At 34.1% G+C, this 17620-nt stretch overlaps 2 protein-coding genes and 1 long non-coding RNA gene across 3 annotated transcripts in view; 1 reads left to right on the plus strand and 2 right to left on the minus strand.

Moving 5' to 3' along the window:
• Positions 1 to 17620, plus strand: part of LOC118746826 — a 304681-nt gene that overhangs the window by 239053 nt on the left and 48008 nt on the right. The gene's annotated exons all lie outside the window — the stretch shown is intronic.
• On the minus strand, positions 1736 to 13730 carry LOC118747215 (prostatic acid phosphatase-like). Its single transcript, XM_036481204.1, has 7 exons — positions 13536 to 13730; positions 4729 to 4827; positions 4528 to 4611; positions 4295 to 4453; positions 4028 to 4213; positions 2028 to 2369; positions 1736 to 1961 (listed from the first exon to the last, which is right to left on the minus strand). The coding sequence occupies exons 1-7, from the start codon at positions 13728 to 13730 to the stop codon at positions 1755 to 1757; spliced, it is 1272 nt and encodes a 423-aa protein (XP_036337097.1). The 3' UTR covers positions 1736 to 1754.
• Positions 11137 to 11571, minus strand: LOC118746830. Its single transcript, XR_004993896.1, has 3 exons — positions 11523 to 11571; positions 11283 to 11467; positions 11137 to 11225 (listed from the first exon to the last, which is right to left on the minus strand). It is a non-coding gene; the product is annotated as an uncharacterized LOC118746830 (long non-coding RNA).

Here is a 17620-nt window from a genome sequence, read left to right on the forward strand (position 1 = left end):
TTTCTTTCGAAAATTACTAATCACTTATGCGCATCACTTATTTCTCAAATTAATATTGCTAGCAAACAATAAAACCGAGGGTAATGGGTTTGAGTTTATACAAAACTGTTTTAGCTTTATTATCTTATCTACATGAATACGAAATTTTTATAATTTACGTTGATACGCCATCACATGCGTACAGGGTCGGATTAACACGTGCGTCGTCCGGGGAAATGTGGGGCCCTATCGCGACATCAAATGCAATAATCGAAAAATTTTTCTTTCACAACTACATTGGTTTGATAATTACATTTCAGTACAGAAATTTGGCATTCGAATTATTACAAAAAGTTCGTAATAGTATAGTAAATTGGTCAAATCTAAATCATGCTTACGTTAATAATATTATAACTGTAAATCCCTGTTATAACATGAAACATCAGTTCTGAATTAGGAGGTACGATATATTCGATAATAGCCACAAGGGAATATCCTAAAGGGGGTGTACTCTCAACCCTTTTTGGGCTATGGTAATAGATGAACTTCCTATCGAACTGAACAGCCAAGGCTACGTAGACGATCTGGTAATCTGCAGCAAGCCCTACGCATCACACAAATGAATCATGCAAAAACTATTTTTGAGCGGAACAGAAATATAATATTGCTGTGAAGCAAAATATCTGGGGGCAACTCCTCACAAAACACTCCACTGGAATGCACATTTGGATGCTCTTATCAGCAAGGAGATGAAGGCCTTCCTTTACTGTTAACGACTTCTAGGTAAGACGTGGGGCCTTTATTGTCGTAAAGCAAATAGTAACGTATGCTTCCGTAGCATAGTAGACTAAGGCTACACAAAGAACCGCAAGCACAGAATGGTTTGCATCAACATAACAGGATAAATGAAAACATTCCAGGCTGGCGGAATCAGTGCATGATTGGAATACTCCTTTCCTATTTTAATATATAGAAAAAGAGGCGACAACAGCCTCTGAGAATCCTAAACAACTCCGACCTAAAAATCGGAAATATGACAGATTACATGAAGGTCCTAATTAAATTCATCAATGAGCACCGTACTACAAATGCGCGATGCAATAGTTCCAAAACTAGACATGTCCACAAAACTTGAGATACTCATTGCAAATCGAGCTGTCGGAAATGCCTACACACAGATGGATCTAAGCTGGATAATAGAAAAGTGGGGCTGTCGTATTTGGGCGAACTTCAAAAAATCAATGCCAATAGAAATCTGCTGCAGAGAATACCTTAGTCGTTTCTCTTCTGTGATAACTGACGCCAATTCGAAATACCAAATGAAGCCAAGTACTTCTCCACTTACTTAATTTACTCAGAGAGGATCGCAGAATTATCAGTGGCTACTACACGGAACACAACCAGCAAAATTGGACACATTGGTTACTTTATTTAGAAACAAATTTTTAAATGCAATTGTGAAAAAGAAGTTCCCGAATTTGGTTACTTTGAAATCAGTTGAGTGGATCCAGAAAACACTGGCCAGAGAGATTTATGTTTTTTATTGCTAGTGAGTATGCTGCAGTCATATTTTTTAGTGCCTTCACTGAGTTTATGAGTTATATATGTATGTAATTGAAGAATAATTAAAGTAACCATGCATTAAATAATGCATTTATTCTTTTTAATTGAAAATATTAAACAAAAAAAAAAGTACAACAATTAACAACTTTAATCTAAAAATACTAATACTTTTCATACTTAATCTATACTAATATTTATACAGTACTTTTATTTTAGTTTGTGCTAGTCACATCCCGCTCAACTGGGCGCGGTGGCGGCTCTTCAAAATCAGGATTTTTCGCCTTGCAGCGCTCCTCATACGATTCATTTGGTATAGCATCTGCGCTTAACGTAATTAGTTTATCCAATGGACACTGAGTGCCACAATTTGGTACATGCAACAACTCGGCGCAACCCTTTTCGTTATTGCGTAAATAAATCTGAAAATAAATGAGGTGTACACTTCTTAGAAGAAAGTTTCACTTGAAAGGGATAAAAATACGCACCTCTACGTAGTATTCACCAGTCTGCTGATTTTGATGCAATTCAAAAATAGTTAAAATCGCAAATCGTGGCATTTGACGCTGCCACACATTCAACGCCGAGAGTATGTTGCCCACTGTCCAATCATGCCCGGTATAGATGAACAGCTTACGATCGCTAGGACTGAGTTTGCCACTACGCTTTTGCAACATTTCAGCAAACATCTTCTTGAGGAATGGACCACCCTTTATTTTCTGCATTTCCTTTGTATAAGCATTGTAAACATAACTTTGTTCAGCTAAAAATTGCATTTTTTCCGGATAGTAATCTGGCGTCCACGTTGGTAGAGAATAGCCGAATTCTTTCTGTTTTTATTAGAAAAGTATGAAAAATAGTTACGGTAAATAAATATTTTCAAAATGGGCGTGGGCGAAAGAGTCAGTTGCAAGTGATTTATTCGCAGACACAATGGAGCGATTGCCTTTATGAACACATTTCTGCGCATTACTACACAGAAAGGTACTAATGTCCTAACACAAAACCGCTTCTATTTAGCAACTTATGGTAAGGATCGGCAAAAGTTCACTTCAATTTGCAATAAAACATGCAGATCCGCAAGGTTTTAAGATAGCCTGGATAGCGGCTTCCATTCCAGGAGGATCCGTTCCGATAACGCCCGTAAATTTTTTACACTGGAAAGGTCAGCCGGTAAGATGCTACCTTGCCCTCAAGAAAAATATCTTGGAATTATCCCTGATAAGAGATTTGGCTATAATTTTCATCTAGACAGAGCTGTTAGTAAATCCACTTGAGTAGGCCTGTAGGATATGGTGTCTGAACTAAGTCAATAGAATGGCTATAGCGTATGATAGTCCAAACGAATGAGAACTTGTTCGACCGCAGCGCTAGAGCAGCTTCTGAGAGTAAGCAGCAGCAATGTCGAGAGAACTGCAGATGCAAATATCAGGGTGGTATTCTTGTTGAGAATAAGCAATAGTAAGGATTATGGATAAACCTCTAAGGTTGGAAAGATGCGGGTATACCGATTTCATTTGTTTTGGCAGAAAGTTCCTGATCGAAATCAATAGATTGACAATCTTCCAGGCCAAGTTGCTGGCATTTTTAACCTGTGTCAGATTGAAACTTGAAAAAAGGTTTGAACGGCGGGTTTATAGTTATATTTCCAGACAGCCAAGCGAACATCATGGCCCTATACAAAAGGATGGCCACCTACAGCCTCGTCAGAAGTGCTATAACACTCTCTAACTATCGAGAGCAAGTGAAGTAATGCGGGAGCGGTAGGGGGCCTTAGACAGACCAAACTCTGTCGCTTGTTCTGTTACACTAAATATACTAACTAACTAAGAATCAAAAGTGATGGACTGTGTTGACCAGGAGCAGGTCGTCTCAGGGTTATCTCCTAATAACCCAAAACTATTCACAATTGGCGGCTGTAAAAAATATCTCCACATGAACCACTTCCTTGAAGAAATGGTGCCCAGACGTCTTAAGTGGACTGTTCGAAGTGTGGGTCATTTGAACAGGAAGTACTGGATCGATTATAGCAATTTGATCAACTATGCAAAGCTCCAGAGCTAGGGAACTTATGTAAGGCCAAGAGTTTATTATCTCGTCCGTATTGCACAAAAAATCAGGAAGTTTCGTGCGCTTCGATCATCGAGTAATGGCCAAAGTAAGCGCTATACACCGCGTATGTGACTCTTCAGAATAAGTTGTTTTTATATTATAAAGTCAGAAAAAATATCCCCAGAGTAGCCGAATTATTTAAGAGTCATTCTAGACAAAATTCCTATGGTGCAAAGGATGCTACAGTTCCAGAAAGAAAGTTTGGATCAAAAGAGTTTCAGCCCATGACTAGAGCGATATTAAACGGATCTGAACTACACGGAGCCCGCCTACCAACACCTCTGTCAGGGTGTCTTTCAAAAGATGGCTCTTCATGACAGGGACCCATTCCCGCCCTATAAGTTGCTCTACAAATCCTAATGCACTAAATACTTACCTCCGCTAACAAAGTTATGTAAAGCGAATTGATATCATCAGCACTTCTTATAGGCATTCCCGTTATTTCGGTTAAGTTTTTAAAAAGTGATTCATAGCGCGCTAACTCTGCTTTCACCTCCGGCAATTGATTTACTTCTCCACGTGCCTCAAAATAACGCGGGCAGGGTGTTCGAACCAGAAGCAGCTGAAATATTAAAAAAAAAAAATTACATAAGGAAAGGACTTTATTTAAATAATACCAATCATTTAAATATATGTATTTTACCGAATCCTGTTCTAAAGGCTCTGAGAAAATTGGTATTGGCTGCCAATCGTAATCGCTATTCCAATCCATGGCCGTTTCATGTGGTGCAAAAAAGCTGGCGAGTATGGTGGCTAAGGACATCATGGCGCGCGGTGAAGCAGTCGCTTGAGCATGGACGCGCTGTATAAATATATATATATGAAAAGATTTTGTTTACAAGTGTTTAGTCTATATTAACAACACTTTGAACTTACGTCTGGGGAATAATAAGGTTCCAAAAATTTGCCATAACGGCGGTTTAGCCATAGTCCAATGTCAAATAGTTCGCGTTTGCCATTCTGTTAAATAAAATACGAATAAAATATGTATTAATTCAAATTAGTCATAAATTAAAAAGCCAAAATATTTATTTTTTAATAGCATTTATGATATAATATATTACATTTATTACTCACATTTGTGACATGACCCCAGCCGGTGGGTTCAAATCCATCTTTTACGTATGGATCATTAGGATAGGTATTAACGGGAGTGCGTGCGCCGTGACGTGTCACCTGAAGAATCAAGGAAAATGCATATTATTTACATATATAAAAACATTATATTTATATATATAATTATACATACATATGAAAAAAAAAATGTATTTATATTTATTTATAAATTGGTACATAAACTATTTACGGAATCTGATTTATCATGTGTGAGCTTCATTTCCCCCGAACCGGTTCACTTTACACTTTTCGTTTTTATGTATACACTACGGGCGAATGAGAAAAATTTTCGGATTAATTTGTTTTCGGTAGATACTCAGAGTAAGGCTGAATTTAAATTTGGAAATAAAAAAAAAAATTAATGAATTCTAAAATATGTAAATTATTTTAAAAATCAGACGTTTACGTCCATTAACCCAATATTCTGGTTTGAATTGCAAGTATTTTTTTCCAAAAATTTTCACATATTATTTTGTAAATTTACAGTGTGTTCAATGTTGCTACATGCATAGATTTAACTGTAAATTGCAGTTTTTTTTTTTTTGATAAGCTTAGAGTTGTTTAAATTACCTTCTAGTATAAGTAAAAGTGTTTCGAAATTTTCGATTCGAAGGAATAAATAAAAATTCCTCTTACGGATTTTTTGTAAGTCAATTTTTATAATAAAAGGGAAGCAGCGTTTCCCCGTTTAAAACAAATGTCCAGTCGCCACAGCAAATGTGGAAAAAATATCTTCATAAATCACTTTGAATGAAACAAGAAATAAACTAGAAATTTCAGCAAACTGTGAAACAATTTTCATAAAAAAAATGCATCAGGAGTTACTAAACTTGAGGTATCGAATGAAATGCTAAATAAAATTAACAAAGCAATTCACGAAAATTAATGAAACTGAATTTCATTAAAACAACGTGTGATTTAAATGTTCCATTTTATGGAGTATATTTTTGTATAATTTGGTTAATGTTATTTTATTTAAAATGAATAGTTTGTTGTTATTTATATTTAATAAAATTAAAAAAAAAAAAACCTTAATTTTTTAAAAACTCTCTAATTTTTGAAGGTTTTGGTGTTTTTGTCGAAATACAGTTTTTTCCCCAGGAAAGTAACAGTCTCATCTAAAAACGGTGCGGTTATTGCAACGAAGCTGGGCATTCCAGCCCAATACCTACACCATTTGACTTTTTTATGTTACAGTACCAATTGAGAGAGGGCTCCCTGATTTTTTTTCAAGCTGTTTTTTGTCGAGCTGTTTTCCAGATATCGTTAAAAAAGTTCACATTGTCGAACTAGGCTTAAAAGTTGCGGAATGATTGACAGGTTTTTACAATCAATATTATATTATTATCAATGCCCACAACTTTGTGAAACATGAGCCGATTTTTGCAACTTTTAGTTTTCAATAGGCTTTTGGAATATGAAATCGGAAAAAAAATTTCTATAAAATGTGAATTTCCGAAAAACCCACGTACTGATTTATTTTCTTGAAAATGTTTTCAAAAAAATTGCCATTCATTCTGCAACCTTTAACCCTGCTTTCACAAGCTAAGTCTGCGAGACGTACATACATATGCTTCTAAAACTTTTCGCTGTATCTTCTTTGTGAAATGAAGATTGAACTCGTTGGTATTTCTATTTTAAAAAAAGATTTCTTAATAAAATCCTTTTAAATATATATTTAAACACTCCATATTTTTAGAAAAAACTTTCATAAAATTTCGTTTACCATAAAACGAAGGCAAGCAAACTATGATACGTCTTTTTGAATTAATGAACAACGAACAAATTTCGTCCAACTCAAGGCCAAGTACTCAAATCAGATGCATTAATCAGAAAGATTAAAATATTTCATTCTACATAAATGCAGTGGGAAGTACTTTGCTGCAACATATCATTTTCTTGAAATCTCTGGTAAATTCAAGGGGTTTTTTTTTGGAATGTAATATAAGGAGGAAAAAATGTTACTCATACGCCATGTGTGATTAAACTTTAACGAAAACGACAGCAATTGATTACGCGAAGGTTGTTAATCGTAGCGTAGTACTACCGACTGCAATTATGTAAAAAATGTCTCCCTCTATAATGTGATATTTTTATGATTTTGATTACTGCATTTGATTTAACGTAGTCAGAGTTCTTGGCATGGAGTTGGACAAAATTTGTTAGTTTTTCATTAAAAGAAAAATTCGAAAAAACAGAAAAATTATTTCAAGAAAATCGATCAATACGGGATTTTTTTTTTGAAAACAGCATTTTATGTTAAAAATTTGAAAATTTTTTAATAAAAAAACGCTTTTGAAAAGTTTTTCGATTTTACATTCCAAAAATGTTTTGAAAATGAAAACTCAAATAAAAATTGGTCCCTAACTGCCCATTTCTCTCAAAGATAGGGGATTTTTTTTTCTTCTTTCAACTGTTAATTTTTAAGTTTCGGCAACCCCCACCGAAAATATTTCTGTGTTAAAGTTCTCAAAACTATATAACTTTCATTTCAGATCGATGTTAGGTTGTTCTAGTTAAATTTATGGAATCGAAACCTTACACTAATATCCTAAGACATAACATATAGAATATCACATAGGTGGCAACCCTACTGAAATATATATCTAAATTGTTGCTTTTTAAAATGCTTCTCATTTGATACCCATTCTATGATGTCTTGCTTAGTTTTTAAATAATTTGGAATAAGTGGCAACCTTATATGAATACTTTCGGAGATATTTCCTATCCAGACAACTCTAAGATGCAAAACATTATCTGATTACAAAATTTCAAACAAGAAAATCGTTAGAACATTTTCCGAGAAACATATGGATATATGTAAATACAAAAAATCGTCGGCGATACTGTAAAACATTCAAAACATGAAATTTTCAAAAGAAGAGATATATAAGAACATGACGTAGTATTCAAATGATGATAAACTGCATTCTTAGTTTTGTTCTATCACGAAATTTTTTGGAAATATTAGTGTACTACGTTTTTGATTTTTATTGAGTTAGAAGTTATATCTTTGTCATTAAACACATTTTATTTATAATTTTTAGTACTTCATTTGTTCAAGGACCCACTGAAATTATTCGACGAATAATTTTGTTGAACCACTTAAGAAGTCAGTACTAGGTTGATAGGAGCTTTGCCCGGAGTGCATATACTTTTCAAAGTTTTTAAGGTTTGGATATTAAATACTTGTCATTTGGATAGCTTTAAAAAAATATTTAGGCAATAACAGAAAAAATTAGATTTCGATATCTTTTAAGTAAATTGCTTACTATTAAATTTAGGTGGCAACCCTATTTCGAAATGCATTGGAATAAGTAGAACATATCTTCAGCACATTTGTACTATGTATCCATACAAAAAAATGATGATCGAAATTAACAAAATAACGATTTTTATTACATAGACGCGTGGCAACCCTGATCGAAAATATTTTCGGATCAAAGTTCCCAACAATACCTTTCATTTCATATCCAAATTGCGATGTTTAGATAAATTGTGTAAAATCGAAAATAAGTGGCAACCTTACACTATTATCCTAAGGGATAAAATTTTATATATAGGGAAAGTATTGTTTAAGAACCATCTCTTGGTACCCATGAAAAGTCATATTTTAACTTTTTTTCTAAACAAACAAGTAAGAAAGTCTAAGTTTGGGCGGAGCCGAACATTAAATACCCGGCATGCTCTAGGAATATTTCTGCTTCAAAAATAAAATTTTGAAAAAAATGTCGCTTACGATATTTTGGCGGTTAGGGTTCGATTTCTACTACCATAAATTCAAAAGCAATCAAAAATTGCTTTTCAATAAAGACATCGAAAATTACAGTTTTGTTTTCTTAAACGAGATTCGTTTTTCCCCACCTTTGCTTCTACAATATTTATTTACTAAACATAATTTAAGGATGCTTCAAAAAGATTAATTTTTTCGTAATTACCCAGATACAACGCTTTTTACTTTAAGTACACTTTGAATGCTCGAACGTCTTCACACACATTTTAAAAGTAACTTATTTACTAAGCCAATGAACAGTATTACCACTTGTATATACTAGAGGTTTACGCCGATAGATATTGCGGCGGCGGCGTCGTCAATCTTAGAAATAATCGGCGGCGGCGGCGACGCCGGCGCCTCAAATAGCGCCGGCGCATCTGGCCATTAGCCACATACCAAAGAGCATAGAAAACCATGAAGCTGCTAAACTTATCCTATCATTTTGTGAGCGTCAGCCATTCACCACTCTTATTCAAGTTGGAATTTTTTTAAATTCCATTTTTAATAAATATCAATAAATTGAAATTTCTTCTAATTCCTGCTTGAATAAGAATGATGAATGCCTAGTGCTGGAGGTATGTATTGAGCCAATTAGAAATAACTTAAGCCTTAAATTGTTGACTAGGCACTTTTTTATTGAAATAACATAAAAAACAACAAAGTAGTTGTAAAACAAAAAATGAACTTAGCATTTCTTATGCTGGTTAAAGAATAGAAATATTAATTCACAGTCATATGATTATTATATAGAAATCTATGCATACATACAGACACATACAAATATGTGTTGTTGCTAAAGCAATCAAGAAGTTACAATAAGAGGTTCTCTTTACAAGAATCATAATTGTCATGAATAAAAATTATTTTGTTAACATTGTGAGGACTCAGCTGCGACCTTTTATTAGTAATAGTAAGTCCAGCAATAGAAAACACACGTTCGCTTGGTGTACTTGTTGCCGGTATGCACAAGACTTTTTGTGCTAATATAGATAGTAAAGGCATAGAACATGATTTTTCTCGCCAAAAATTCAAGACGTTTTGGGTTGATGATAAGCTCAACAATAAATGGCATTCCGCTTCCAGACTCATGTCTTTAGAATTTGAAGAGTGCCTCTCAGCAAGCTTCATTATTTTGCTGGTAGAAGGAGTGTTATCCGAAGCATTCTGATTACCGCAATTGATTTGAACATCTCCAATTAATCTTCTATACATTTTGATCAAGAACTGCATATTTGTTAAATTCTGTGCTCTACAATATTTAGAAATACAATTCAGGGAGCTGAATCGAGGATCCAGTAAAGAAGCGCAAACTAATATGTCAGACATTGGAAATCTGTAGTCCAGTCTACTTTTCATGTTATTTTTCATTTGATCAATAGGACAAAAGTCGAAAGAATGCAAGTTATTGCCGCTCAAATCACTACCATCATTCTCTCCTAATATTGACACAATTTCTGTTCTAATAATTAATGCCAGAGAAATAGATGGATATGAATCCCCGGACAGAATGTTCACAGAATCTTTGAATTTTTGCAAAAAGTCTCTCAATTTGTATACAAGTTGTGCTTCAGTCTCTAAAAGTATTAAGTCAGTCTTATTGCACTCTGTGAGCAGTTTATTTATTGCGGTTCTTTGAGATCCAAGACTGTCTAACATTGACAAGACGCTATGCCATCTAGTTACGACTGCGTTTTTGAGTGTGATGTTTCTCTTTTCCACCAAACTACCATGCAAATCATTAATATTGTTTATATGTCTATACGTTTCTAAAGGAACATCATCCAGCGGTCCAAATCCATCTTCATAATCCATCCAATAATCATCTTCGGAAGCAAGAAGCTCTTCCAAATTGTCGATACTTGACAAAATTTGATTTTGTATCGAGTCTGCTTGACATCTCAAAATGTGGGTTTTAAACCGCAATGCTCTCACAATACTTTTGCATTTTATAATTAAATTTCTTAGTTCAGGAACAGAATTGTAGCCATCTACACTGAGTAAATTGTGTAGTCCATGTCCAAGGCAGAAATGGTTCTTGATACACCCTAAACTAATGGCTTTTTTTATATTGCTCCCTTGATCGGTTACAACAAAATTAGAATCCAATCGCAAATTGAACTTATCTGTCACTTCTTGAAGTTCAGCTAAAATATTATTTGCCGTGTGAGCCTTGGATATATATTTGGTTTCCAGCGTTAGGTGTTTCATCTCAAAAAAGCGTGTGAGACAATGAAATGTAAAGGTAATATAATTTCTTCTTCGGAAATTATCCGTCCACAAATCAAATGTTAAGGCAAAGTGTCTTTGCCCATATATTTCACGTGTAACTAATTTTAAAACTGCTTCATATACATCGTCCAACGCTGTTGTTGAAAGTGTTTTGTAATGAGGAATATCATCATCAGCTACCGCTACTTTATATTTTTTAAGGAAGTCTTTAATTCCATTGTGGGAAATAACATGGAATGGAAGCAGGTCTCTTGCCATCCACAAAGCTAGATCTCTTCCTAGAATCCATTTTCGATCTTTTGAAGACTTTGGAGGTACCAATTTGTTAAAGAATTTGGATATTGGAGTGAGCGAATTGTTCTCAGGGTCGACATCACGTATATTGTGTTCATTTTTTAGATGGCGCGTTAAATTCCCGGTTGAACAGCTTTTACTGTATGACTGAATTTTAGCACTAAAACGAATGTCAAATATTAATTAAATACAAAAAAGTGGATAAATTACTTTATACCATGAAAAAATTACTGTTCCATCTTCTTTTTTCTGTTTTTCTAAACATATCTTGCAAAAAACTTTATCTTCTTCAACACTTTCGCCTTCTATAATCAAAGTTCCAAAGTAGTCCCATACTTTGCTTTTTCGGTTGGCACATGAACGCTTAAGATCTATTTTATAGCCTTCCACTGACTTATCCATCTGTTTAATGCCAGAATTAAAATATTTGCGAAATATTAATATTAAAATGAATTACCAAACTTATTTGTGAATCTATCTAAAACAACCTGTTGCACTCATTTGTGATTCTATACCAGCTGTCAAATATTCTAAAGATGGGACAATAACAGAGCTGTGCTTTTATTCGATTACTCATCCTACTTAAGTAACTGGTTGTTTGTGTTAATCAAAATAATGTTCAATAATCTAATATTTTTAGTAGCGAAATTCATAGATTGTTCTATGAAATGTGAAGTGAAATTGAAAAATTCAACGTCAGTGACAATTTCCCTTTATCATTTTGTTATATCATTTTAAGCGATTTAAGCGATTGCCTTTAACATCTGGCAAGTAATTATTTAGTAAATTGTTGTGAGTTTAGGACAATGATATTTTTTATCACAAGATAGTGGTTTTGGGGAAAACTCCCAACTTTTCTTTTGCATAGCCACAAAGCTTTGTGAAAGAAGTTTTCACAGTGCAAAATTTTTGACAAATTAGTTTATTTTATGTGAAGGGATGAAAAATGTTTTCACTTCACGTTTTTACAGAACAGGATTTGGCCCCCTGGCTAAACCTTTGATAATGTCGACAAGATAAGTAATTCCTGATCTATAAACTAGTTTAAATAACTTACTAAATTAATAAAATGTACATTTAAATAAAAAATAAAAATTTTTTAAAGTAATTTTAAACGGCTCAATATGAATAAGATACTTTTTACAAAGAAACTTTTTCCGATCGAAAAGCACTATGTTCTTTTAGTGCTATACTTGTTTGAAAAATAAAAGAATTCATGTTCGTAGTAAGCGACCACAAATGACTTTAAACAAATCTTATAAAGATTCAATTTATTTTTATAAAAGGATCATTCCATGTAAAAGAGGAAAACGACGTAAATATTAATATTCAGTAGTAACCTCTTTTTAAATGACTACAATTGAAGTTTTTCACTTTACTTTGGAAGCCGTCATTTTACTTTTTATGAAATCACTTCACTTTGTACAAATTAGGTTTATTCCAAAATAATAAATTTTCTTTGCACGCTTTGTGCTCTCGTTCGGCTGTGTAAATTGAGGTAGCGGCTCACAGCTGACAACAACAATTGCGTACAAAGAGTCGCCGTGTGTAAATGAAACGAGCAACACCAAAAGGGAATATGAAAAATCGCGTCGACAAAAGTTTCCGTGTATAAACACAGACTTTTCGAACTTCCAGCTAAGCAGGGATGCTTATGGCTGAAAGTGGTGCAGGGATGCATAAAACTTTGGGAAATTTTAAGGGAGCGCAAGTCCCTTAAACAACTAGCATCAATGTAATTTCATTGGTTAATATAAAAAATATCAAAAATATAAAAAGATAATCAGCTAATAAATAAATTAAGTCGAATAACCCCACATCCATAATTGTGTATTAAAATAGTCACTACGATAATCACCTAACTTTTCCTCCAAAATCACTCCCAAGCACTTCACTCGAAAATTAGCAAACGACAGCACTAGTACCGAATATACATAATTAGAGTGATAGCGTTTTGCCATCTTGCATTTTATCGTTTCAGTTCGGGAATATTGTTTACTTTTTAATAACAAAATAAACTACTTATTGTTGTAAAACAAATGTGGTTTTAGAATAATTTAGTAAAATCATATAGTTTACAAGTGTTTTAAAAGTGAAAACTGGCGATTTATAGCGTTTTCGACACTGTAATTGTTCATGCTAGGGGACTATACCCCAGAAAAGTTTTTTGTTAATAATTTTAAAATAGTTAACAATATTAACCTTCCACCATCGAAATATGATTATGAGGATAGAAACGCGTCGATTGCTACCTCTCACGACAAATTTGGACGCAATTGTACGATATAGTTCAGTGTTAGTATATCATGAAAATTTTGTACATTAATCCTTAGGCGCCGCACGCCGCCGCCGCCGCCGCCGCGCCGATATTTCTATGACTCGGCGGCGGCGAGTGAAAAATGACAAAAAACGGCGGCGGCGGCGGCGTGGCTCGGCGGCGTATACCTCTAGTATATACATATTTACTTACGATGTGCACTAGTTTCAGCGTTGAATTGGAGGTGTCCACCGCTGCAGTCGGGCAATCTCCATCATCCGCCCATTTGGCACTCTGCCCACCGCCAAATCCTGTGGTAGTGTATACACAAATTACGATTACGGCCACCACGACACAGAGACTGGCCATAATCAGCAAATGTTTGCGCGTAATTTGTTGAAGAAACATTTTAAGTTTTGTATTTTTTTCTTTTTGTTTTTGTTTTTGTCGTTTTGTTACAAAATTAGCATGCGCAAACAAAAGTTTAATGACAAAAAGTCCCTTCTTAAACAACCAGTTGTTAGCCGGAAGATAAGTATATTTATTTTTTTATTGGAATCACAATTAACCACTAAAGAAAAAACAACGCAAATTAAAATTAGGTACCAGACGTGGGCTTTTTTTAATTTTTGTTGAACTTGGTGAAAATCTGCTTTAACTCGATCACAATTAAAAACTGCAAAAAGAGCAAGCGAACCACTCAACCGCTAAGCGTTAATAAAATGAACAAAAACTTGTTAGCAACGTGGGTGTGAGTTACGTTGATTTATGTATGCACATACGCATACATACATATGTACACAATTGTGACCGTGATGTGATGTGAACGTTCAACGGCACTGGGGGCTGGCGATGGCGATGGCACTGCACTGTTTGGATTCGCTCTTAATTCTAAACTTTGTGACTGATTCAATGTGGGATTATATCTCAGTTTTGAGGCGGCGGTCGGCGGCAATCGTTTTAGAATCAATCGTTCGAAATGCATGCACTTCCGTCGTTTGGGCTGATGGCGGTTTCTGCGGCAAATTAACGAACAAATTCAGCGAAAGACACTTTTCAACAAAATTGTTGATTTGTTGAATTCTTTGAACCAGCTAACCTCCAACTAACTACATAGTGTGTAACGGCTGAACTAGCATGCAGCGCTAATCGCTGGCGGTTGGCATTTAACAGCTCACTGCACTGCACAGCATACATATGTACCTTTGTTTGTACTCTCAACTCTCTAGAATTGTGCTTTGCTTGGTTATCTTAATGCAGCGTTTATTGTTAGTAGATACAACTACATAAATATATTTATGGGCAAATATGCTGGTGCGTATGTATGCATTCGCACATACGGGTATGTATGTTTGTGTTGTTTAATTGGCCATAAATACCAAGCAACAAGCTGGCAAACCACTAACAATTTTCACATAGTCTTAAAGCATTGCATACAATTTTGTAGTTGTTTATAGTAAATCTTTAGAAATATATAAAAATTAACTACTTTTGGGGTTATTTTTAGTTTAATTGACTTAAATACATTCCACACTCTCATTTGTTAGAACAACGTCATATTGCCAAAAATCAAAAAAAAAAAATCGAGGAAAATTTAAGAGCCAAAACTTAATAACTAGTTAAAAATTATTTGTTCGATAAATATTTTGAAACAAACTCAACAACTATTTTAGTCGGTTTTCAATAAAGGCCAATCTTTGCAGCCGATTCTTTTGCGAAAAGCTTCGTGTCGTTCAGTGGGAACACCTGCAGCTTCGCTCAAGTTGTGATTTTTTATTTTTTTTGGTTACAGTGGTTAAGGAAATTCTCGCAATAGACACTCTTCACATGATATCATAATACATAAAATTGTATATACCAGCTGTACGAGTACTTAGTTTAGCCAGTGGACCCTCGTCAGTGCAGGACACGAGCATAGAAAATGTTCTACACTCCCGATTTATTTTAGTTCGCGGCAGGTACGGCAGTCTCCAGAGAAAAATATGTTATAGAGAGGCAAGAACTTTGTCGCTATGAAACGTTTTTAGGCTAAGGGATAAAACAGACGAAAAAATAAAGAAAATTCCATAAAGAAGACCTTATTGATTTTATGTGAAAATTCTATTTGATTTTATTTATGAGAATATCTTTTAAGAATCATAAAAAAATTTTGCTTGATTGCATAATTTCAAAGAAACACTTCTTAATTTTATCAAAAACACTTCTTAATTTTATCAAATATTTTCTTAATCATATCTGATGTCTTCTTGAATTCCTTGTAAATTCATATTATTAAATAGAATAGTGTCGTTAAGCCGATTTCATTTGCTCATTGGAACCTTCACTTTTCACTCAACTTGATAAATTTTTTTTTTTAATAAAAGCTTCTAAAATTTGCAAGAGGCCAGTTGAGCCCTCTTTTTCCTTGAGCCTTTCTGTATTTTTAGTTGGTTATATGCATTTTTTAATGCAAAGTGCAGAAAGAGTAACAATTTTGAAGAAAAAGGATTCATACCAAAAACTGGTTGCAAACAACTGTGGGGTTCTTCCAAAACGAAAAAATCACAAAAATTTATATATAAATTATAAATTTTATATAAAAAAATTCTCCAAAGTTTTTTTCTTTTTTAAGTTTTAGAGAGGAAGCATTTCGCTCCTTAAGAGGGATGATTGTATTCATCCACCAGATAATACTGAAGATTTTTTATTGGTCCCCCATTGCATTTTCTGTGAGTTTTAGTGGACCTATAAAGTATAGTTGCCATGAAAAAAAGGTTAAAGAAACAATTGCTATTATTATTGGGAATCTCCTGAAGATAAACAGAGTTTTCCGATAGATAATATTGATTTTGAAGAATTCTATACCATTTCTACGAAAAGTTATTTTTCCCCATATAAAATACATGGAAAACTTTTGATGCTTTGAGCACTCCCTAAATATTTTTTGACCTAAAAATTAAAAAAAAAAGTAGTGGTTTACTTTATTTCCCTTTTTTTGGTATATAACAACCCAGGGGCGGCCGCATTAAAATTCCGACTTTACTTCTTCACATGCATTTTTAAACCAACCGAATGTATACCTTTATTACCGTAAACGAGCTCGCAATTGGATATTTTCTCGAAGGAAAACCGAGTAAAAAATCGTTAATGATTGCCGTTTACGATTCGTTTTCGAGTACTTTTTCGCTTGAAATTGTAGAGCGCCTACGAACAGTCCTAAACGGATCGAAAAAGCAGTCGAATATTACAATTTTTTAAATATTGCGGGTCAAGAAAAATTTCCTACAAAATGAAAACATTTTATTGTTTTATCGTTTACCAACCTTCCTCCAACTTTTTGCCGATCGAGAATCCCTCGTAAAACATAATGTTCGTAAAATGTACGTTTCCTTGCTGGCTGGGCATTTAAATATTTATGTATGTATGTATATGTATAACTAGTATATATGTATTATGTTTAAACCCTGCAGTGCACAAGTGTCCTCATGAAATAAAATTACTAGTACTGAGAATAGTATCTAACAGAACCAGACTTGGTATGGTTCCTTTGTTATGCGTTGAGGGACACTGGGTACTTAAAAAAGTGTAAAAAATTCAAATCTAACCACGATTCATTCATCTGTGCAAGCATCAACGTGCACGGAAAAAGTAATGCGTTGTTGTTGTTTAATAGGAAATTTACATGATTCAACTTTCACAGGCGATTAGTTGAATCAAAAGTTGAACGAAAGTAGGCAGCCGACCAACTTCATTGATATCGATTAGTTTAAAGTCCGTTTACACCAGGCAATTGTTGCTTTCAACTAAAAGTTGCCTGAAAAATCGCCTCATGTAAATTCCCTATAAGCAACATCGGCTTACGAGTCGCACGGCTATAACAATCGTCAACGGACGAGATTTTTCGTTTAGTTTATCTATGAACTGTCTACATTGAAATGCTTATGGGACAACTATCCACCGCCAATGACACCTCCATTATAAAGTAGATAATTGCAGTCGTTGTTCGGAGATTGGGCGGGAACTAGTGTTGTGGAAAAAGGAATGCATCTTGAACTATTTTTGGGCCAGAGAAATCTCCTGCAGGGCAATTTAAATAGAAAGTAATCAGTTGTTCCTTTATTCCGGTTAAAATATATGTATTCTGATTGTGGTAATTATAATTCCAGCTCGGATGAATGCGGCACCAAATTATAATACTAATTCACCTTTTAATAATTTTCCAACAGCCTGTGCAAAAGTTTACAAAGATGTGGCAAGTATGTACATATGTATATAACGGGTGATTTTTTAAGAGCTTGATAACTTTTTTTTAAAAAAAA

Source organism: Rhagoletis pomonella, unplaced genomic scaffold, assembly GCF_013731165.1.
Source record: "Rhagoletis pomonella isolate Grant_MI unplaced genomic scaffold, Rhpom_1.0 Rhpom_scaffold_00011, whole genome shotgun sequence".
Lineage (NCBI taxonomy): Eukaryota > Metazoa > Arthropoda > Insecta > Diptera > Tephritidae > Rhagoletis > Rhagoletis pomonella.